General features: G+C 44.4%; 4 protein-coding genes across 4 annotated transcripts in view; 1 reads left to right on the plus strand and 3 right to left on the minus strand.

Annotated features, from left to right (window-relative positions):
- Positions 1 to 4694, plus strand: part of fmn1 (formin 1) — a gene marked incomplete at its 5' end in the record, with an annotated part of 19393 nt that extends 14699 nt beyond the window's left edge. The window contains 5 exons of the mRNA XM_079753774.1: positions 1601 to 1693; positions 2764 to 2815; positions 3289 to 3438; positions 4004 to 4085; positions 4330 to 4694. Of these exons, the coding sequence (XP_079609900.1) occupies positions 1601 to 1693; positions 2764 to 2815; positions 3289 to 3438; positions 4004 to 4085; positions 4330 to 4371 (419 nt within the window). The 3' untranslated portion in view covers positions 4372 to 4694. The remainder of the gene's footprint in view (positions 1 to 1600; positions 1694 to 2763; positions 2816 to 3288; positions 3439 to 4003; positions 4086 to 4329) is intronic.
- A 126-nt stretch (positions 4695 to 4820) lies between these two features.
- grem1a (gremlin 1a, DAN family BMP antagonist) lies at positions 4821 to 6148 on the minus strand. Its single transcript, XM_079753781.1, has 2 exons — positions 6045 to 6148; positions 4821 to 5937 (listed from the first exon to the last, which is right to left on the minus strand). Exon 2 carries the CDS (start codon positions 5927 to 5929, stop codon positions 5396 to 5398), a length of 534 nt encoding a protein of 177 aa, XP_079609907.1. The 5' UTR covers positions 5930 to 5937; positions 6045 to 6148; the 3' UTR covers positions 4821 to 5395.
- Positions 6149 to 6592: 444 nt separating this feature from the next.
- scg5 (secretogranin V) lies at positions 6593 to 8798 on the minus strand (the record flags this gene model as incomplete). The annotated part of the gene is made up of 5 exons (XM_079753909.1): positions 6593 to 6833; positions 7333 to 7386; positions 7832 to 7944; positions 8270 to 8419; positions 8582 to 8798. 5 exons carry the CDS (start codon positions 8796 to 8798, stop codon positions 6687 to 6689), a joined length of 681 nt encoding a protein of 226 aa, XP_079610035.1. The 3' UTR covers positions 6593 to 6686.
- Positions 8799 to 17019: 8221 nt separating this feature from the next.
- actc1a (actin alpha cardiac muscle 1a) lies at positions 17020 to 21970 on the minus strand. Its single transcript, XM_079753362.1, has 8 exons — positions 21954 to 21970; positions 20343 to 20503; positions 19855 to 19983; positions 19201 to 19396; positions 18693 to 18854; positions 18102 to 18293; positions 17470 to 17651; positions 17020 to 17207 (listed from the first exon to the last, which is right to left on the minus strand). The coding sequence occupies exons 2-8, from the start codon at positions 20469 to 20471 to the stop codon at positions 17064 to 17066; spliced, it is 1134 nt and encodes a 377-aa protein (XP_079609488.1). The 5' UTR covers positions 20472 to 20503; positions 21954 to 21970; the 3' UTR covers positions 17020 to 17063.
- Between the last annotated feature and the right edge of the window lie 1938 nt (positions 21971 to 23908).

Raw genomic sequence — 23908 nt, forward strand, 5'->3', positions numbered from 1 at the left:
TAGGAAGCAAAATATAACATGAACACGTGAACATGGAAGACAATGATTTCATTGCCAGCAGCGACTGCTACTGCCTGTTTCTGTAGTACATACAGAACTTTGACTTGAGATTTAACCAAATGGGAGGATACGGGCGAATCCTCTGGTGTGATTGTGATGGTTTTATAACATCCACAAGCGGTATATATGTGTTTGTTTGAATGGTGTTGGCCATTGGTGTTTGGAGGTATTGGCAGGCTGTTCTTTCTGAGAGCAAACAGCAACAAACCCTGCTTGTGGTGGTGGCTCACTGGGCCCACATCAATCACATGTGTGTGTGCAGTTTTCCAGGCGTGCCCTAAATAAAGTCGTGATCAATATTGACTCGAGTTCCCCAACCTGTCCTGCAGGACCACCATGGCCAGTACACAAACAACCCTCCCCTCCCTATGTTCCGACATAAACAGGCCCTTGTGTGTGTGGGCACAGAGATGAAAAAGGAAAAGAAAAGGGAAACAGAGAGAGGGAACATAAAGGAAAAACGCGCACCACACAAAGCCAGAGAGAGAGACACCCGCCTCTAAAGTTTACACAGCCCCCCACAAACGCACACACAAACACACACACACGCACGCACAGACGCACACACACATGCGCACACACACTCACACACACAATGAAAACAGTATTCTTTTGTAATCTTATCTGGGAGATTTGGATCAAGCGGTACCGGAGCGGGGGGGGGGGGAGGGGAAGATTGTGACTGGGTGGGGGGTTGGCTCCTCTCGGTGCCCGCTATTATGACTGTGGTGCCAAGCCTGGCTCCCGCCATCCCATGATTGGACGGAGACGCTCAGAACCGCAGACACGGGATGGACAGAGAGAGAAAGAGAGAGGGAGGGGTGGGGGGGAGAGAGAGTGCAGGATGAATCATAACAAATTATTGGCATCTAAGGGAGGGGGGGGTTGCACAGTTCGGTCAGCAATGAGGACCTTTGCAATCCCTCTCCCACTCCCCTTAGTCTACATCACGTCTGGGTATTCAGCAATATTTATTAAACATTTACTTGATTGCTGCACATATGCTGTGATGCTATTTTATGGATATTAACATTATAGGTTTAGATTGTTTTGATGGGCAGCGTCGGTAGGTCAGAACTTAAAATCCACTATCAAAGACATCTTTGTATATATTTCACCCATGATGCTGTGCTGTTCTCTAGATCGATCTCCCACCTAAAGCCCCCTGCCCATCTTGAATGAACAGCTTGACTTCCAACTCCATCCTTGATCTAATAATAAAAGTTAATCATGTTTGACACTTCACACACCAAAATAAGTATTATAGTTGCAGCCCATTTAATCCATTCTTTTGAGGTTCTAACCAAACGCATGTGTACTCCCAAAGAGAGAAGGAAAATAACCTAATTTCAAGAAATCTCATCACTAACACAGCAAAGGGACCGTGTGTTGTCCCTTACTCTCATACGCATGTTCACAAAAGCTTTAGGTGTGCAATGTGGCGGCGTACGATTAGTCACACTGTAACACATCCACCCTAAACGTGTTTTAATAATAATGACACATCATGATCCTTAAATTGTATTTGTGATCCTCCCAGTGTGTGAGAAAGACGTGCTCACGGTGAGCTCCACCTCCCCTGAGGAACACCGGCAGCCCTTCCAGGACAAGATGGAGGACTTCCTTCTCACTGGTGAGCACAGGCAGTTAACATAGCAGAGCGGATCACATGACAAAGAACTACACTTTCAACATGCACATCATGTATGGATTAGATGAGTGGAAAAGCGAATGTATTGATTTCACACAGCAGACTATCTTTGTCACTGATTGTTACAAAAACTGCACAAGGATTGTGGAGAATTATGTTTCGCGTCTGTTCAGTAGACATAGAAGTAGTAATTTGTCTGATATCTTCTTCTCTGTAATCAAATATTTATAATATGTTTTTCTAAAGGCTCAAGGGGCACATGAAGTGAATTATTTTTCAGACTTAAATAATGAATACTACTCAATCAGTAACGACAGCCTTTGCTAGGTAGCAAGGATGGCTAGATTCCAGGGGGCCTTTTAAATCTTCCCCCAATCCCCCACCCCTCTCTCTCTCTCTCACTCTCACTCTCTACCCCTCTCTCTCTCTCACTCTCACTCTCTCTCTGTCTCTCTCTCTCTCTGTCTCTGTCTCTGTCTCTCTCTCTCTCTCTCTCTCTCTCTCTCTCTCTTTCTCTCTCCACCTCTCGTAACAATTCCTTACTTTTCGATTGTGTCAGATGAAGACAGCCTACGTCCTGTTGCCCTGGTGAATATCTACAAAGTCTCTGTACATTGCATCTCTGGAAATATCTCTGTCTGAGAGGGAAGATAGCTAGGTGGGGGGGCACCGAAGGGTAGGTCAGGGTGAAGGCTAGACATGCAGATAGGGATCACAAAGATGTTTGGCGATCCCTGAAAGATCCCCAGCCTGACATCAATTCATGCGAGCATGTCCTAAAAAATAAGTTGTGCAAGGCAAGAGCAATGTATGTAAAGTCGTGATTTCAGAGGGCACTTTAGTCCACTGAACATTGGGAACTTTTCTTGCTATAAATGGAATGCGGCCCGTTTCGATTTTTTTTTGTCAATTTATCAATGGCATGTAAAATACATATCTCAGTATTCTCAATAGTTCACCCTGATTTCCTTTTATATTCATATTCAATCTGTTTAAATAAGCATGCTGACTGTGACAGATCCATTTCACGATTGTCTGTTTTACTCTTTCAGCCCGGAAAAGCCATGAAGAGGCCTCAGACCTCTTGATCACTTCTCAAAAATGGTTTGTGTGTATGTGTGTGTGTGTGTGTGTGTGTGTGTGTGTGTGTGTGTGTCTGTGTGTGTGTATGCGTTTGCGTATATGTATGTACATAATTCAAAGCTTCAGCTCCTACCGACTAATGTGCTGTCACTAATTGGTACTTATTTAAACAGTAACTAAGGGTAACTAAGACTCTTTTTTTTTTTACTTTAAGGGGACATTTCTTCCTCATTTGGTGAGCTATTATTTGATGAGCATTGACCCTAGTCGACACCAAATGTCTTTCTAATCTATGCTACTCTCAGCTTGTAGCAAAGCCAGCTCATAATAGACAGAGAAACAGGTTTTCACAAGAGAGAGACCCTAAACCTTTAATGAAAAATGACAGCACCATCGCTAAAGTAACATGCTCTATATGATAATAATGAAAATAATAACGTACTAATATTCTCTTTCTGTCTGTGATGAATTGGGTTTGGTTGGTTGCGAGGCAGCTTTGAGGCGGTGGTGCGGTACTTCGGTGTAAGGCCCAGGGCAGGAGAGAGCGAGGTGTCCACCGCCCACTTCTTCCTGCTCTGGTTTGAGTTCTGTGCTGACTTCAAGACCAGGTGGAAAAAGGAGAGCAAGAACGTCTCCAAGGAAAGGTGTGTGTGCATGTCTGTGTGTTTTTCTGTGTGTGCGTGTGTCTGTGTCTGTGTGTGTGTGTGTGTGTGTGTGTGTGTGTGTGTGTGTGTGTGTGTGTGTGTGTGTGTGTGTGTGTGCGCGCCGACCTGCGTCTGGTGTGTTCTGTGTATTGCATCAAGGCATGACATCTTCTAATTTTGTAGTATAATGCATGAATACGTGCATAATTAATCAATCAGTTCACCATGAATAAATTGATGAATGATTTCATTAGAAGTTCTGTTCAAGATCTCTAGATCACACATTTTCATCACTGTTATTGCTGTGATTAGAAAGGACAGCTGTGTCATTAATCAATGATTGGCAATGGGAGGCTAAGGTTGAATAAATAATATGAGATTGCCATCATGTAATTGTGTTACCCAGCAGGTTTGTTCCAAAATGGTTGAAAAAAACACCCATATTACATATTATTATTATAACAGTACATCCTATTTATTTACTTATTTCACTGCAGATGAGGAAATGGACAACTGATGTTGTTTCTGTTGTTGTTTTTGTTGTTGTTGTTGTGGTCGCTGGCAGACTAATAGAGGCTCAACAGTCGGTAAGGAGGATCACAGAAGACAAGAAGGTTGAAATCAGACAGGTCAACCCCAATAGTCTGGTAAGAGACACCCGGACATCCATCCCATACAATGTCAGAGCTCAACAGACACATGGTGTTTAGTTCAGATAGCCCCATATTTAAATACCAACATTCAAATGTGCTCGCTACATCTTGTATGCACATTGTATTGTATTGATTGTTGAAGGTTGATTATTTGATTAGTCGTACCTCAAATTAAAATTTGTAAAATTATATGATTATTTTGAGATGGATCAACTGTGTATGATTCCTTCTCCAACAGAAAGACCGGCTACGACAGAGAGATAGAAAGGCTTCCCACTGAGAAACAGGAGAGAGAGGAGGGAGGATGGAAGACAAAGACTCTATGGAAAGACAAAAGGTTCACATTCACTAGTATGATGTGGATTTCAACCAATAATGGAATTTAATGTTGATATGATATATTTTGTTATTTTTTTTATGCTGTAAAATACGCCAGTAGCCAATAGCATCTAAAACATATACCAAACGTAACCTAGTCTTAAATGTTATCCAGAAAGTATCTCAATGTCTAATTACTACAATCCAATAAAACCAATACATTAAAACAAGGCACCTAGTCTATATTATAGGCCTAATTAGGTAAATAAAGTCTCAACACTGATTTAAATGCATTTAAGTTATTTTTCTATAAATGTGCAAGTTTGTGTGCTTTTGTCTCATCTTAATTGTACAGTTAAGAGTCAAACAAAACATGGTTAAAATGTGGCCAGGTTCAAAAGTTTATTCACAACCATTCACACAATCATTGTTCCCCACCTATACACATATTTACAGTTTCCTAGAACGACACGGTTAACAGTGCAAAGTGTACAACGAAAAATATGAATGCCCTCTGCATCTGTTCCACACAGTGGAAACAATACGAATGCCATTTAATAAAACCTATTCTAGCATAGGTCCTATAGGCGGGAGATGGTTTACGCTTTTAACGAGTCAAATAAGGGTCAGCTATAAAGGTGAGTTAATATGCCAGTTTAGAGAGACCCATGACTCATGAGTGACAGATCCAAAAGGGAAAGGGGGGAACATGTCCCGCAGATGCTCTCACTTTGTCTTACAAGGCCTGCTGCACTATCTACGACATTGGCCTATAACTGAAATGGTGGGTAAGTGCTGAATTAATCAAGTTACATTGTGAAAAAATATTCAGGGGGAGAACCCTCAGACACCTGTTATGGGCAGCCCTTTCGCAGGCCTATATGGTCCCATTATTCAGGTTCGCATCGTCCGTCGCGAGTGCTGCTCTCCACCATTGACCTCCACCTCTGCACCGTTTACATCCACCTCCGTCCCCGAAGAGAACCCTAGTCTAGGTCGATGGTCGTGCAGCGGCACTGCTTTACGCGCTGCACCCGTTTCTTCCTCGTGCTCGGCGTCTGGCCCGGGCACACCAGTGTGTAGGTGACGGTGGTGAAGGTTTTGGGTTTGCAGGTGGCGCACGACTGAAAGGCGCTGTCCTCGTGGTAGACGTGCCGCGGGATGTAGAAGGAGTTGCACTGGCCGTAGCAGAAGCGGTTGATGATGGTGCGACTCAGGCAGCCCTCCTCGTGGATCGTTTGCTTTAGCGGCTGCGTTTTGCACCAATCCATCTTCAGGTACCGACGCTCCGTGACGTGCAAGGCCTCTTGACTGGACTCCAGGACGTCTTCGTTGCCGGTCGCTGGAGCCATGGCACGGGCGATAAATCCAGCAACGGGTGTTTGGTGCGACCTCTCGGAATTGTTCGGGGTGTATTTGTAGGCATGCGGAAAAGTACTAGGGAAGGTCCCGGCGTCTGTACTTCTCAGACCGATAAGAATTCCCAAAGCAAGGGCTGATGTGAACACCGAAGTCCTCATGATGACAGCTATAGAAATGAAAAGAAATAAGCAGAATGTAAGGGACAGTTTTACGCGTGGCTTTTACGCGCCGTGCGGAAGATCAAATATGCAGTTAAAAATGGATTGGACTTACCGGTCTTTTATCCAAACAAGTAGCAACACACGAGTTTGCTTATGAACCGCGCGGGTAGGTTCGGTATGTAAAGTGAAAGACGTCCGACGTCAAACGAGGATTTCTGAATGACATACAAAAGTCTCGCTCCCACTGCATTTTTATAACGGGACCCGGTGGAACACACCCCCAAGTCGCGCTCCATCCTCGGTTGCTGAGACACTTTGTAAGAAAGACACACTCCCAACAGTTGAAATGCAAGTAGCCGATTTTATTTGAAGAGCATATTAACCAAACACAAAGCAATATGGCAAGGTGCAGTTACCAGACCGGGCCATTTAAAGTAGCATATCATTAATTGTTTAGGTCAAGCATGGTTGTTGAGAAGGTCCAAACCATTCATCAAGCTAGAAGCGTTTCCCCCCTAGAAACTAACTTATGGGTTCACTACAGAAGGGATTAGTTACCAATAATCCATCTTGCCATATGTGCCATTTGCTAAAAGTTCCAAGTACCAAACAAACAGATACCATGACTATACAAACAATGACATATTGAATAACCCTGATCTTTGTAAACAAATAATTCTATATTTTCTTCGTCCGCATTCTTCCCCTGCAGTTCACGCTGTTTTACTTTTAAACCCCTCGACATTTGTACCCGCTAGTCTGCCGTTTGGGGGGCTGCGGTGGTTTTGCTGCTGACAGAAGTGGTCGGGGCCTCCCCCCGCTCTTCGTCAGAGAAGTGGGGTGCCGATTTCTTGGCGACCACATTAGCCAGCCTCTGGCCCATCCAGTAAGGGTTAATACTCTGGAACATATTAGGACACATCAGGGGATTATTGGACGGATTGATTCCACATGCACGGATGCATGGACGTGTATGCACACACACGCATGCACACACACGCACACACACAGGAGGTCATTAGAACACACACAAAAAACATCCCTTTAAAGCCAGGGTTGTTTATCAAACAAGTTATAAGACAAGAGTTGGACGGAATAGAATTACAGATACAGAGACCTGTATCTTTTCACAAATTTTTAACAATTCTTTCAATGTTAATTTTTAACATTGCTATTACATTGTATTGGATGAATAACTGTATGATAGAAACGTCTTTTGTAGCTGCTACTTCAAAATTACCTTGGATCAAAGTGTCTGCTAAAGGATAGTATATAAATGTTAGGTTTAGTAAACAATTTTCCTCCCTGAGTAAAGGAGTTTACATTGCTGCGAATCATCATAAGATAACCCCTCTTGCTAAGGAATGAGATCATGTTTTGTTTTTTTATAATGGACGTACCCTCTTTCTTTTTTTCGGCCCGCCTTTCAGTTTTTGGTACAAAAGCTCCTTGTTCTGAAGAGAAAGAAAAAAACAAAGATGAGACAGAAATTCATGTTCCATTTTATTTGGTCAGCATCTTCCTTTTGTCTCGGAATTACAAGTCAACAAAGTGGACTGGATGTGAACAGGCTGACCTCCTCAGGGACAGGGGTTCAAACCAACACACACACACACACACACACACACAACTATTAATAGTGCACAGCAACCGTTTGGATAAAACCGATAAGAAATTGCCTTAAATGTCCAAAAATTGTGTTACGATTCTTGAATAAAGAAATCAAACCACCAAGATCCCGGATGTCAAAATGATCAGGGAATCATTTCACATAAAACAAAAACATTCACTGCATTCCTTGAATTGCTAAAAAATGTAGGTGTCTATTGAAATATCCATTTCTCTCATCTCGTTTATAGTCTGGACTGCCCCGCAGTGTGTGTGTCCCTCTGAACTCACCCATTTGGCCAGGGCAGGGTAGTCGTGCTCAGGGTCAAACAGGTGCTGGTGCTTCTGGAACTCTCTGCTGAACTCTGCAGTGTCAAGGGCCTTCTCCAAGCACCCGTCTGACGCTAACACACACACACACACTAAGAATGTATAGCCATATGGTTCGTAGTCCAAAACATCAATGAATAAGGGAGAAGACACTTTACCCTTTTGATAATTGATACATGTATATTGAAACTTTTAGAGCTATTAAGCTGTAAAAATGACAGCAGAGTGTAACAATGTATTTTGAACATGTTCATGTTGGTTTTGTTTATGAGGCGGATACCTGAACAATCTTGTAAACATGGTGAGATAAAAAAAAAAAAAGGCCAGGGATGAATTGGATCTATTCAGACTGACAATAATTGTGATAATTGTGGTTGAATTAAGCTATCTGGGTCGTACCGGTCTTCCCAATGGGACATGGGTTCGGGGGGTCAGGGTAGCCGTGGTCTTCGCTGAAATCCTTGGGAACATTGTCTCCCGTCAGCTCCGCCACAATGTTCGGGATGTTCCCATAGGGGCCCAAGTGCTGCAGGCCCTCATGCGCACCTCCTGGTGGCCAAAAAGAGGTAGAAAACCATAAATCACTTTCAAGTGAATGTTGTCGACAAATTCAAAGACATAAGATATCATTTGAAAAACAAACACAAAAATAGCAGCCGCTCTTTAACAGGCTTGGGTAATGTGCGAAAAAACGTGAGGTAGGACCTATACCTTGTATACTCTGCGGTCCAACAATATTGGTGGCTTGGTGAGCGGGATACTCCACCCTGGGGCGAGCGATCCCAAGCTGCTCCATCACGCCGTGGAGGAGTCGCTGGATCTCGGCCTCAGACACCTGGGTGGCCATGCGGGGGCTCCGACCTGACGCCATGTCCACCAGTGCGTACGCCAGGATGCCGATCAGGGATAACCGGACCGCCGAACCCATTGTCTCTACGGCATCACATGAGAGAAAACGATACGCATGGGTTCACAGGATGAGATAATTTTCCTTATGTAACCCGAAACATAACCGAGACTGACGCATACAGGCGGCTAAAGTGTGCTGTGGACGTCTGGTACATTGACAATATAAAGAAAACGTGCGTTTATTTTTATCTAACTAACAGTAATTCAATGGCATCGTGGGCCTGTGTCGTCTGTACGTCCGAAGTAAACAAGACTATTATGGCGCATTAGAGATAAACCGCTCATTAAGAGGCGTAATGTACCACACGGCGTGCATCAGCTCGCACAACATTACGCTTATAGTATCAGAAATAGCCCACTCGTCAGTAGAGTACAATAAGGGTATTAACAAAAATGTGTTGGGAGCCTAAAAGCCTTACCTGAGCTGAGCGTCCCCTGGTCTACAGTGGAGGATGCTGATCCGCCGCGCTTCACGGCTCGTCGATGCAGTTGCTAAGACACGAAGCATCCATGATGCTCATTGGCTGCTCTCTAATGTCAACATCAGGCCAGATGTAGCTCTCTGGTTTCAGCAGGTGGTGGTGACTCGCGATTTTTTTTTAAAGCACAATGGGCCGGTGAATACAAAGAATTGAAAATAACACAACTCATCCAACCACGATGATTATTAGTTTAAAATATTTTATTTAAAATGTAGATTTTTAGATAAGAAAATCTTTTTAACGAAAAAAGTTCCCTCAGACATTAACATTTAAAAGCAAGACCGTTTAAAAAAATAAATAACTTTGAATGTATAAATACAAAATTGCAACATAAATACATCTGGTCGTTATGACAAACCTCGTCACAAGAACAGTTGAACTATTGAAGTTAACACAATCGACATTACAGTTACGTAGAGCGTCTTCTCCAAGCGGATTGCCATCTGAATTTTCCCACACTGGTCAGTATGGGAGAGCTGCTTGAATTTGGACCTCCGGGCAATTTGGAGAAGCGGCAGAGTCTGTACACCAACGGGTACATGGTTAATGCAGACATAATATCTGTTATTGATTGTACACACACGCACACGCACACACACACACACACACACACACACCTTCTGAGTCTCTCTTGTGGGGTCCGGCATGCGTCCTTGATGACATCAGCGGTGACGGTAATGTGACCTACAGACCGTTTCACAGAACACTCCAATCAGCACGCACATGGCATCGCCTCGATAAGAAAACATTCAGACTAGTTCTGACATGCTTTGCTACACTGTAAAAAGTATAACATATAGTTGTTCATTTAAACTAATAACTGTCATTGAAAACAGGATAAAATTATTGATTTGATTGTGTAACTCATTCTTTTTGCATTTTGAGACACCAAGTTTGATTTAAACTGAACTAAATATACGTCCAAAGGACACAAAACAAAGTTTTTGATTTCTCTCAAACTATTCTTTTTTATTCATGACCTGCAGGTAATATTTTTAGTTTGAGTCAATTTTGAACACTCGGGGCACAAATTCAAGTCCCGGTCCCAGAACGTGAGAGCTCTCTTTCGGTCGTTTACATCCTCGGAGGATTTCGTCCAAACATAAACGTAAGTAGCAAAACAGTTGCAGATAATCAATGTTTTAGTATTTTGGGTTGTTTTTCCTTTTTGTGCAAAATTGCTACTGGTAGCAAGGGTGGATTACCGCACGGGCACACCGGGCACATGCCCAGGGGCCCTAAGCCAGAGCTTCTGTGTGAAGTCGCTGTTAGTAACTTTTAATGTTGCATTGTCGAAGCAATCAGTAGAGAAACACAAAAATTCAAGCGAAATCAGCAATAGTAGGCCTATTACTACTTAGTAAAATAAAACTGGGGGCATGCGGAGCAGTGTTAATTTCGTTAACGAAAAATGATCGACCTTTTTTCCATTACGAAGACGAGACGTTGACGAGCTAAAAATAGATCTTTGATAAAAACTTTGACGAAATGTAAGTTTCGTTTTCGTTGACGAGACGAGACCAGACTAAAATGTTAGTGTCATGCTATTTGGACATGATAAATGCATGATATTTTCCAATCATTACCCTCCCGTAAGGTTCTTATGCAACGGAAACAATGTTCACTCCTCCTGTAAATAGGACGGACCTTAGCTACGACTTGGCACGTTATGCATTGTACATATTTATAATTCGAAATTCGTCCCAGCCTTTATAGCACAGATACTATAGGGTCTATAGCATATAACCTTGTTTTCTGATTACAGTTTAATGCATTTTTCACAATTAACCAGCTCTCGTTTTGAAAGCTGAACAGACAATAGAGTACTAAAGTGTGACGTCACGTTTCCAACAACCGATTTTCGGTTCTTCACAAACCAAATTAACAAGGGGAAATCCTATGCCACTCAAACCTTTTATAGAAAATGAATGATTTTTTTTGCAAATTGATTTGCGAGTTTGCTTTACCAATGATGTTAGTAATATTGAGACTAGATTGTCTTCATATATAAAAAAACGAAACTAAACTAACGTTTACGAACTTTTCCTTTTAATACCCCAGGGGAATACATGAACGCCTCAACATGTTTTGATTGGTAGTGATTTTCACCTCTTGAAATTGATTTATTTTCATTTTGAAAGAAACAACACATGGAAGCAATGGAAAACGCCATCTCTCGTTTTCACTTTAGTACTCTATTTGGCTGGAACTACTGAGCAGGTGTCCATATATCAGGGGTTAGCCTAATTGAATTAGTTTAAAAAGAGAAAACATTTTGACTAAAAGTAATGACTAAAAGTTGACTAAAATGTAAGGACTTTTAGTCGACTAAAACTAGACTAAAAGTACGAAGGAAAACAATGACTTAAATGTGACTAAAACTAATAAGCATTTTCGTCTAAAGACTAAGACTAAGACTAAATCTAAAATAGCTGACAAAATTAACACTGCTGCGGAGTCCAGGGGCCCGATATCTCATAATCCGTCTATGGGTAGCGGGCTGTGCCGCGTTCCAGGCAGGGTCTTGGCTGGGCTCTTGTTTTTCCGACCCGTTACCCGCCAGGTAGCGCCAGCTACCTGGCGAGTTAGCTAGCTAATATGAGCTAGCTGACGTTTGAGTTGTAATAACGCATTTACCGGTAACGTTATGACAACGAATCGCTTGCTAACATCCGGGGCAGCTAGTAGCCCACATACTCTGCTGCGGGTAGTAGCTTCACCTGAGGTCTGTCATTGGCGGAGAGAAAACACAAACTCTCTCGCGCTCCACCCAGAAACGTTTATTAATTGGTGTTGTATTATGTGGTCTTCAGAGAGTAGTAATTGTTTGTTTTATTTTGTATGCTTTCAGAAACACGTGGTCTGGCTGTAGCCTATATCTTCATCCAACCTGAACAGTTAATATCTTGCATCTACACTGCACATTGCCTTTTTTAACCATTTCACAAATCACCCTTGAATATTAGACCCTCCCTCATTTACACATTTTCATAGCAGCAGATGGACTACTTATTTTTTTTAGTTCTGTTGATTGAACCAACACAGATCGGTGTATGTAGGGAATTTACTATTACTTCCTTTGTTTTCTCAGGTGTGGAAATGCAAAGACTGCAGCCTGTCATTTTCAGAACGATCTGAGCTACTGAAACATTACCACATTGACCATAGGTTTCACAGTAGGCGCCGTCCTTACCCATGCATCCATGCAAATTGCCCCTGTTCGTCCAAGACATGGAATGGTCTACAAAAACATATTACTAGGAATCATCCTTCTCAGGAGCCCACACAAAAGGTCTCTTCATTCAACTGCTACATTTGTGACACCCATCAGCTTTCCACGGAGTATGATTTTCTTCTTCATATCAATCAACATTTGAAAAAAAATGAACAAGTCTCTTGTATGTTTGATGGTTGTTCATACAAAACAAACATATACAGCAGTTTCCGGATCCATAAATGGAGAAAACATCAGTCATGCACCGTTAATGACTTTAAAAGTGGAATAATTGTCACATCACTCAGTTCTAATCCTTCTGACTCATTGAACTCTGACCTGAATGAAGAATTACAGCTGGATGAGCCAATTACTGAAGAGTCTAGAGATTTAAAAAAGGAATTTGAACTGAAATTAGCTTCACTTTTACTTAAATTGGAACATACATACTTAGTCTCCGGTACAGCTGTCAACGAATTGCTACAACATCTTATTGGAACTGTCTCTGTGCCACTTAGTCTAAAAACAATTAATCAGGTTTTGTGGGATAATGATTGTCATGTGGAAGCATGTGTTGTTGAGGAGCTAGCCACTGTTCTTTGTTCTTCACATCTGTGCTTGTGTGTCTGTGTATTAAGCTGCTAGCCAGCACTTTACGAGGGGGAGAACCTCAGCGGCACTTAGTTCCACCTAGCCACGGGTGCTGTAGCCATTTAAGACTATGTTATACTGTTGGGCTTTGAGTGAATGTTTTGAATTTAGTCGTTTGAGGGTCAACACTGCTTCCAGAAAGCAATATTTAATTTAATTACAGTTCAAATTTGATAGAGCCTGTGTATAGGCCTACTACCATGTGTGTGTTTGTCCTGGTTCATTTGCTTGGTAGGCAATCTATTTTTTACTTGACTTGCATTTCTTACAGATCATTACAGTTTATATCCGTGCTGAAAACATTGCAGCTGATTCAGATGCCATCTTGATAAAGACTGCCCTTTTAAGGGCAGTCTTTATCGAGATGCCATCTGGACAGGGAGATTCCGGTCGCCAGAGGGTGATAAAGCAGTATACCAGTATGTTGGTTTTTAGAATACATAGCATCCTGCCCTCATGGCCCTGTCCTGCTCTCTCTATCCTCTTCTCTCCCGCCTCTCATCCTCTCCATCCTTTCCTCTGTTCCCCTCTCCCCCCTTCTCCTCCCCTCTCCAGCCTTTTCCCTCCCTTCTCCCCCCCTCTCCTCCATCCTTTCTCCTCTTCTCTCCACCATCTCCTCCCCTCTCATCTGCTCCTTTCTCCTCCTTCCCATTCTCCTCCTCACCTCCTCCCCTCATGTTAAATATGTTACGGTTCATATGTTAAAGATGAATAAATACATTTAAAGTTATCTGTTGGCCAAGTGTCTTTTTTTATAGACTTTTTAAATGTGAAAATTATAGTTTGGTTATATGTAAATAAATTAACTGGTGTCAATGCAAACATGAATTCATGTTAATTTAGTTGAAAGTAAATATATTAGTTTGGTTCAACAACTGAAATGTTGAGAAAATCATTTGGATCAAGGCAAAGATTTAAGGTTGGGTCATGTGCAGTATTATTGTTTACATCAACATAAAATAATCAGGCCATAACAAGTGACTCAATTTAGGTTCTGTGAAGTCAAATATATTAGATGTGATATCTGGACATCCTTTTTTTTAATTTGAGCTTGGTTATACTTTTTTCAGTGTAATGTTAAGCCCAAAAATTTATAATGTTTTCAATGTTTGCATCCATAAAAGCCTATAGGTAAGGTGATCACGAATAAAGACAGGCCGAAGACACAAATGATCTTGCGCTTTGATCCGTTACAATAAAAACAGATTCCTGTGGGGTCGTGTGCTCTGTCAGAAATTAAAATGTCCAGTGTGCTTCAGGCTTTACACTTTTACTCTTCTCCTGTTTTACCACCAGGGTCAGTGTAAGCAGCCATTCCACTTCAAAATCTGCTTTGCCCCGTGACAAACTGACATTACCAGTGGGAGAACCCACACAGGGGAACACCGGGTCGATCGGTCCACTAGCTTTGGCTTCAACCACTTTGCTGTCCATTTCAATTTAATTTACTCTCCTGTGCTTTCTGCTGCGTCTGGGATCATCAAAGTACTGATCTTACCGGGGAGCGGCGTGTAGGCCCTGAAGAGAAGCACATTGGGGAAAGACTCCCCGCCCGGACTCCTCCGGAGATGAGTGGAGGGCCTGGGGTCCTGGGTGGGGTCCTCACAATCCCAGACCAGTGCCTTGGTGGACAGCGCCGCTTCTTGTATTAAAGAAAATTATAATATATGAAGAAGGACCGAAAGGGGTGTGAATCTAACCCTCATGAGGTTCTCATTTGGAGAGAGCCAAAGCAAGAGAGACTTATATGTATGCAGCTTTTATATCCTTCAGAGAAGATAGCGATAGCGATTTTTTCTAACCTGGCAAGCTGTATCTTTTTTTGCGTTTCTTCTTGGAGGGGGCGACTCGTGTGTGACGGGAGACAAACATGAAAGACCTGCTATCCATCACCGCCTTTGGAATCAGACCTGGGGGACAGGAGAGACCCTAATGATAATCCTTGCATGGTTTTCAAGGGGACCACATTCAAAGTCAAGGTTCAGTCCATAAGAACAAGAGAAAGGATCACACCAAACATCCGAGGGCTGTCGATGAAGGTACGCAGCACCTCGATGCTGAGCTCCAGCTCTCGCTCCGACAGTTTGGAGGCGTCGGACGGGAACAGGAGGCAGGGGGTGAACACCATGGCCAGGTTACTGCTGGTCATCAGGTTCTCTGCACACCTGAGGTGGAACCAGGTGGAAGGTTATAGTCTCTGGTACCAAATCGAACCAAACCGAACACTTTAAAGGGGTAATCTCCACCTACTATGTTTTGATTAAATTGAGAATTGATTCAGTCTCATGGCTCTCATGTTTTAGTGTCGCCACACTAGCTATTGCTATGAGGATCAAACCTCAGGAACATGAACTATCATACTGAATATACATGTTAAAATAATGCAGATATAACCAGGAGATACAACAATGATACAACCTGAATTTTGAAGCTACAGAGGGTATGACCTCAGCGCCCAAACACCCACACGACAGCAGTATTTTCACATCCCCACCTATGGGAGACCTGGTGGAGGAAGGTGAACAAGAAGTGCAGCAGGGAGGCGTTGCGGGCAGGCAGCAGGCAGGACAGTAGCTGCAGGGCGGAGGTCCTCTCTGGCGGGCTGGGCAGGGCCTGGGCCCGCAGCAGAGCCTTCTGCAGCGCAAAGGGAAACAGCGGCTGGGGGAGCTCCCTGCAGAAGGCCTTCACCAGCCCGGCCACGTCGTACGGGAGGGCCGTGGACAAGCAGCCCTCGCCGCGGTTTAACTTCGCCTGAAGGGTGCAGTTGAACTCGCTTTAAATACTTTTTTATTTTTATTTTTTATCTTTAGAAGCCGGATGCAACTCACTAATGAAGCGCCCTCCAGTTATTGTCTTAGATTTCAGTTTTGATAGTCTGCCAGACTGCTTTTGAAGCAGTAGCCATGTTAATCAACACCTAGGATTCCTTTATACATTTAGATTCCTTCATACATCAAATATTAAACCAGTCCTATCCTTACCTTTAACGCCTTAATCCTGGTAAGCGAACCTGGTTTCCGGAACAGTCCTACGGTTCCAGCGCGCTCCCGTAGGATCGAGCACGCTTCTACCAAGAAGCTGACAGGCACAAGAGTTGTTCATCCTACTTCGGGGTTATAATCTCTGGTCGCCCTAGACAACACCACACTACTCACCAGGGTACTAGACCGAACTCAGGGATGCGGTGCCTCGGGACGTTATCCAGGGAAACGCCAAAAAGCCTACTCCCGAGCACCAGCGACCTCTCCTTCTTTTCCAGACTCCCCTTTACATTTATCCCATGAAGGACTTGGAGATGGAATCGTATTACCTTTCCGTCTGTTAAAGGCGGCATGGCGACCTTAATTAATACAAAGCTGAATAAACTTTAAGGACACCACAGTGGTGGTTGTGTGCCAAAAGTACTAAGGCGAGTAGCATGGGCCTCATTTAGCTCATCAATGACACCTCTGGCACCTGCTAAAAGGTAAACAGGAAGTAATCAGGAAAAAATAATGACATTTCCTGTCTGTTTTTTGTAAGCAATATATACCTTGAAACCGACAAGCAAATTTATTTGATTGGTTTTTCGTGAACCACCTATTTATTTTGATTTATATATTTTTATTTATTTATTTATTTTTTGTACTTCTATAGGCCTAAAAGAGACACATTTTTAATTCAACTTTATTCAAATACAAATAAACCTGAATTAATCACCCCATAATCCTACCAAGACCAGTGTTAATCGAATATCCAATTTATCTAAATTTTCTGCAAAATGAATTGTCCACAACGACATTATATCAAGCAATTTTTTTATTAAAACAGCGAGTGTATATACAGCAAAACGTAAAGGTACACAGTACAAATGCGGACAGAGAAAACAGAAGCGTCGATACGGTTCAGCGGCGGGATCCAGGCGATTCGATTGGTCGGTGTGGGATCGGTGTAGTACTTAGAAGCACTTCCTGTGGACGATGGAGGGGCCTGCCTCGTCGTACTCCTGCTTGCTGATCCACATCTGCTGGAAGGTGGACAGGGAGGCCAGGATGGAGCCTCCGATCCAGACGGAGTACTTCCTCTCGGGGGGAGCGATGATCTAGAACAGGAAGGTGGTTGTTAGAGAAAGACATTGTCATAGAGCACCCAATCATAGTGACCAAATATCTACATGTGTTTATACTACAATAAACATGCATCGGGGCTCCTTGACCGCACTCACACCCTGAAATGTCCCACAGTGTCCCAAAGGGAATCAAGCCACCCCAAGCCTCCTGTATTCCTACTGGCTGTGCTGCTGTGTCTTGTATGTGTACACAGATGCAGGGTATTGTACTGCGTCAGTGGTAGCCCGAGCTCACCTTGATCTTCATGGTGGACGGGGCCAGGGCGGTGATCTCCTTCTGCATGCGGTCAGCGATACCGGGGTACATGGTGGTGCCACCGGACAGCACGTTGTTGGCGTACAGGTCCTTGCGGATGTCGATGTCGCACTTCATGATGCTGTTGTAGGCCGTCTCATGGATACCGGCTGACTCCATGCCTGGGATGGAGATAGAGAAATGTGGTCTTGAGCTATTGGCCTTTTATTTTTGTAATGATGTGTAGGTCCCTGTACATTTTGCTGATATACTCAACAAGTAATTTAAGGTGAGGGTACCCTCCTAAAGTCGGTAGGTGTGTTATATATGTGATTGCATTAGCCTATTAAAGGTAGGGTTAGTTAAGTGACATCGCCAGCCCAATACCCGAATGCCAGAGCAAATAAAACATAGATGATTATTCTCGTTCCCAGGCTATGTTAAAGGCCTATCAAAATACCGACAAAAAGTGGGCGAGATGTCTCAAATACACCACTAGATGGCACAAGCCTCCTACATATGCTAATATCAGATAAGATGCCACTTTATTAAATCCTTTTAGGGGACTTCACATTGTTTCTACTACACATGATGACGCAAGAGTGAGCCAATGTAGCCAACGTCACACGCACCAATGAAGGAAGGCTGGAAGAGGGTCTCGGGGCAGCGGAAACGCTCGTTGCCGATGGTGATGACCTGTCCGTCCGGCAGCTCGTAGCTCTTCTCCAGGGAGGAGGAGGAGGCGGCCGTGGCCATCTCATTCTCGAAGTCCAGCGCTACGTAGCACAGCTTCTCCTTGATGTCACGCACGATCTCCCGCTCAGCTAAGCACAGGGAGGGAGGAGACACGTTTAGACGACAAGGTCCGACCTCACGGCCCGTTACGAAGTGCAGTCTCTGTGTGAAACCAATGTTGGATCATGTATGTCTGCCTTTTACTATTAATCTCAAATAAACACTAGTCAATTGGTGGCACAATATGTTTTACAGAAATCATTAAATAAAAATAAAATGTGTGCCTCTGTGCCTTTGTAAGTATATAGAGTAAACACCATCTTGTTATATCATATATCATGTTGAATAACTTGTTATCCGTCGAAATTATTCACATTAACTATAGTGCTATTTAAAAAATTAGGCCTAGTAGTAGGAGTATAATATGGCAGTACTGGTTCATTGCCGTTTTCGGTGAATCCCCACAAAGCCCAGATGGTGAAGCGTACCAGTGGTCACGAAGGAGTAACCGCGCTCTGTCAGGATCTTCATCAGGTAGTCAGTGAGGTCACGTCCAGCCAGGTCCAGACGCATGATGGCGTGGGGCAGAGCATAGCCCTCATAGATGGGCACGTTGTGCGTCACACCATCACCAGAGTCCAGCACAATACCTGGAGCACCCCAGAAACAAAACACAACACTGTGTTATTAAACTGCATACACAGATTTATATAGAATAGGCCTACACAAGAGTATCTTGTTTGCTGTGTAGAAAGAGAGCAGTTAGAGGTCTCTTTCTAGAGATCTTTTTGGAAATGTGTAAAAGATTGAATGAGAGAGAGACAGAAACAGAGAGAGAGATAGAGAGAGAGACAGACAGACAGACAGAACAGAGACAGAGAGACAGAAACAACGAGAGAGGGACGGACAGAGAGAGTCACTCAGAGACAGAGAGAGAGACACTCAGAGACAGAGAGAGAGACCAAGAGAGAGAGAGAGAGAGAGAGAGAGACTCACCGGTGGTACGGCCGGAGGCGTACAGGGACAGCACGGCCTGGATGGCCACGTACATGGCGGGCACGTTGAAGGTCTCGAACATGATCTGGGTCATCTTCTCCCTGTTGGCCTTGGGGTTGAGGGGGGCCTCTGTCAGCAGGGTGGGGTGCTCCTCGGGCGCCACGCGCAGCTCGTTGTAGAAGGTGTGGTGCCAGATCTGCAGACGGAACGGTGGGACGGGAGGTGAGGATGAGATGCTTCCCCCGTTCTCTCATTTCACGTTTCTAAATAAGCTAGACGTTATTCAACCCCCTTCAAACCTTGCCTCGGATTGTTGCTGTACCCACATATATGTGTGTCCATATACATATAAATATGTGTCACTATACCATCTGCGATTCAATGTTTTTTTTGTCATGGCTACATTGTGTTCCTTGTTTTAGACATTTTCATCTCAATGAATCCACACCCATCTACTTTCATATTCAATTCCCCACCATGACTTGTGTTTTTAAGAGATTTCTTCCCTTGCCCATTCAATGGCCTTGGGATCAGGATCATGGTTGATTCAGAGTCATACGAGGACATGTGAATAACTGTATATTTTTTATGAGATGTTGAGCCCTGTGTCATTGTATTTTGTATACGATACATGACTTCACTATAGACGTTTACCTTCTCCATGTCGTCCCAGTTGGTGATGATGCCGTGCTCGATGGGGTACTTGAGGGTCAGGATACCCCTCTTGCTCTGGGCCTCGTCTCCCACGTAGGAGTCCTTCTGCCCCATGCCCACCATCACACCCTGGGAAAGAAGGCACAGTACCCTGTGTTAGAGGACGGATGACCAGACACTACTGGGTGTTCTTCGGCCCTGGATCTGTGAACTTCAACATCAGCATATTGTTTTCTTTAAGTTGATGGTATTCTATAGAAAAGAGTCATGATGTGTTTGGCCAGACGTTCAAGTTCATATAAACATACCCTCAACGTTAATTGTCAAAATAGCTGAGAAACAAACAAAAACCCTTTTTGTCTTTTCCAAAAGGAAGGTTTAGTTCAAGCGAATATGAACATCGATACATAGATCTCTAGGACTACAAACGTGGACGGCTTTTTCCCTTCGTAGTTGTCTGTCTAGCGTCGGGGGTTGGGGGGGCTCACCTGGTGACGGGGGCGTCCAACGATGGAGGGGAAGACGGCACGTGGGGCGTCATCACCGGCGAACCCAGCCTTCACCAGGCCGGAGCCGTTGTCGCACACCAGGGCGGTGGTCTCTTCGTCGTCACACATGTTTGGTTCTGGTTTCTGGGCCGGTGAGCTTACTGTGAACACAGAGAAGAGGTCAACTTTTAACTTTCTATTTCATGTTGTGATGAATTCACCAGGACTTCTCAGATGATCTCGCGATAATATTGTACATTTTTTATCGAAATCAACTTAAGTGTTTTTGTAGTTCTCCTTTTCTATGTTATGGATGCTAAAGGGTGCAAATCCCGGTGATAGTACGGAAAATATACTTATTACTCAGATAAAGTATTCACAGCAGGTAGACTTTATCTTCCCCCAGTCACTCTGAGAACCATAAAACAATAAGAAGAGACACCCAAACACACACACACACACACACACACACACTCACCACACACAAACACACACATGCACACATACACACGTACACACACTCTCACGCAGCGCTATTTTAGGAGTGGCAGACCCTTGTCCTGTCATTCCAGTCGCCCCCTGACACCCGTCCTTATCACCCCAGGTCTAAGCCTCAGCGAGTTAACAGCTGAGCCGCCTGCGCGTCTGTTGACAAGTGGCAGAGGGGTGGTGCCGGTGGGGAGGGTTCAGCTGTCCTACCTCACAGTAACTCTCTTGTGTTTTAAGACCCCCCCCCCCCCCCCCCCCCCCCCAGCATATGCTTCACCATCCCTCCAGTCTGAGTGGCTCTGGCATCCCAAACCATCAGCATCACTCACTACCACCCCATCCCCCCTACACACACACACACACACACACACACACACACACACACACACACACACACACACACACACACACACACACACACACACACACACACGCACACTAATTTGATTATTCAATTCTATACCGTTGCTTCATGGAGGATTCTGGGAAACCTGACAAAATGGCAAACACTCAATTCCTTGAATCCTTTTGAGTAATAAAGCCTCAATGCCACATTGTACTCTAGGTCTGTCTCTTTTAATCTCCCCCTCTCTCTGCGGCTCACCCAGTCTGCCCAGAAGAAGTGCTTCAAGCTGGGCCATCGACAAGGATGACATCCTTTATATCTATCCATCAGATCCAGAGCCCTCCTTTTTAGAAGTCTCATACAAAGCCAAACACCTTTCCTTGTTTCTCATGTTTTTTTTTTCTCATGCCTTTTCCTATCCCAACTCCCCATCTCTTCATCCTCTACCTCTCCTTCATGTCAAACAAGTCACCCGGCGCTTCCTGTGCTGGCGACCTATCAATGAACATCCACCGATAAATAGGAAGTAGCTGAGGGAGTCAATCCAAGCAATTCAAGAAAATCAATCCAGGGGTCAATCCACACACACACACACACACATACACTCACAGACTTGAGACCAGTCATATAATCTGTAGCCATCGGCTCCTGTTTCCTGTCATCCTCCCACAAGTAGATCTCAAATAAGCGAGGAGAGTCGGAGCTCATAAGCAAAGCAGTCTTACACAGACGCCCTGAAAGGCCACAGAAAGAGAAGAGAAGGAGGAGAGACTCACCAAGTTGTACAGCAAGACTGGAGGTTCAACTGGGACAAAGCCACTGGAAGCAGGGAGCTCCTTAAATATGCCCTGACCCGTCCCATGGGCTGGTGGGAAGGTGGGTGGGTGGGGTGTGAGGGTGTGTGTGGTGGTGGGCTGGGTGTGTTTGTGTGGGGGGGGGGGGGGGGGGGGGGGGGTGGGTGGTGGGAGGTGGTGGGGGATGGGGGCAGTGGGTGGGCCCAGGAGTTCATGCAAGCCCAAATAAGAGGTGCTCAGTGGAATGGTGAGGTAACCAAAAGAAAGGGTAGAAAGTCCTCCCATGTTAGGGGAGGAATGGGGGGCCTTGGATGTTGAGAACCCCTCCATCTCTGGTGCTGTTGACGGTGTGTAGAGGATGAGTCAGAAGTACTGGGAGGTGGGGGGGGGGAGGCATTGATGAAGGAAATGGACACGCAGGTGATCCATTGTTAGAGGTTTGTATGTCATATCTGTGGAATCGCAAGATCCAAGTTCTTTCTGGGCAGGTCATGGACAGTGCAGAGTGTGTTTTAGGGGGGAAAACGATTGACTTGATTCAGTCATCAGTGTTGCTGCCGGTGTTCATCCCCGGGCTGGGGCAGTCGTTCAGGTTGATCCAGGGCCATACCTCCTTCCCCTCTACACAGGCTTGAAAGACATCGCTAACGTAACCCAGACGCTCAAACGGTGGTATGGGGGGTTGGTGAGGGGATGGGGGGGGTTAATCCAGGAAGTTAAGGAAGAGGCCTGGTGGGACGCTCCGTAGAAGCCATACAAGCCGCGAGTAGAGAGCACGGAAGAGAGAGAGGGGGGAGGGACTGTAACGGCATGTGTCAGATTGAGAGATATGTCGAGAGCATGCCACACATAATGAGATAGGAAGGGGCTTGGTGTGTTTGTGTGTGTGTGTGTGTCAGTGTATGTGTGTGTGTGTTTATGTATGTGAGTGTGTGTGTGTGTGTGTGTGTGTCTATGTATGTATGTGTGTGTGTGTGTGTGTGTGTGTGTGTGTGTGTGTGTGTGTGTCAGGAGGGGGGGCCAGGAGCAGACCCTCTGCCGGGAGCCAGATTCCAGGGGACAGCCTCGTCTGCTGCCTCCGTCAGACAGAGTCCTGGGCCCTGATTGGCCGTCCTCTCTCCTTGTAGGGAAATGCGGTGTGGATGTGTGTTTGAGCAGTGTGTGTGTGTGTGTGTGTGTGGTGTGTGTGGGTGGGTGGGTGGGTGGGTGGGTGTGTGACAGGTGCTTGGGGTCTGCAGACCACTGGCTGTAGGATCTGGTTTTCAAAGAAGGGAGGTAGGGGGGGCTCTCTGATTGGCCGACCACCAGGAAGCTTCAGCACGCCGCTGCGTCTTCTTATGTTGGGAAGGTTTTTCTTTTTGAATTCAGATGAAGCCAGAACCCCCCCCCCCCCCTCACCCCCCAGGAGGGAACACTACTAACCTACTTGCCTATTTTGGCCTTAACATGTCGTCCACAGACATGCCATTTCATAGACATAGTTGATAATAAATTGTTATGTAAATAAATTGAGAATAGTAATGGTAATATTATTTTTTTATTTATATAATCAGTAGAAAGATAAGAATTGAGTCATAACTCAATTAGAAATTTAATCTAATATTACATTATAGTACATTATACTATATTTTTTGTAATTTTGTCTTGGTGTGGCTGGATTGATTTGTTATAATTATAGGTCTGTTGGTTATAATGTTATTCTATATGTAACTCCTAGTCATCCTCGATTTGAGATACTTGACATATTTCCCTTCTCATTGTTTCTTTGGTCACTGGGTTTTCTATTTTCACATACATTGTTACAGTCTGGTTCACGTTTCAATCCTAACAGTCAAGTTTGAATCAGAACAGTATTTATTTAACTATGCCTCCTTCCCACTCTCTCCCACTGACTAGCGAGGAAGAAATGTGTGAGGACACACTGTTAGAACAGAAAA

The sequence above is a fragment of the Pollachius pollachius genome (assembly GCF_949987615.1).
Source record: "Pollachius pollachius genome assembly, chromosome: 16".
NCBI lineage: Eukaryota > Metazoa > Chordata > Actinopteri > Gadiformes > Gadidae > Pollachius > Pollachius pollachius.

Coding starts and splice junctions, on each gene's coding strand:
- grem1a (XM_079753781.1), bottom strand. CDS start 5,929: ATGAGGACTTCGGTGTTCACATCAGCCCTTGCTTTGGGAATTCTTATC.
- actc1a (XM_079753362.1), bottom strand. CDS start 20,471: ATGTGTGACGACGAAGAGACCACCGCCCTGGTGTGCGACAACGGCTCC. Junction 18,855..19,200: donor CGCCTCCGGCCGTACCACCG/GTGAGTCTCTCT, acceptor GGGGTGCTCCAG/GTATTGTGCTGGACTCTGGT. Junction 17,652..18,101: donor CTTCCAGCCTTCCTTCATTG/GTGCGTGTGACG, acceptor TCTCCATCCCAG/GCATGGAGTCAGCCGGTATC.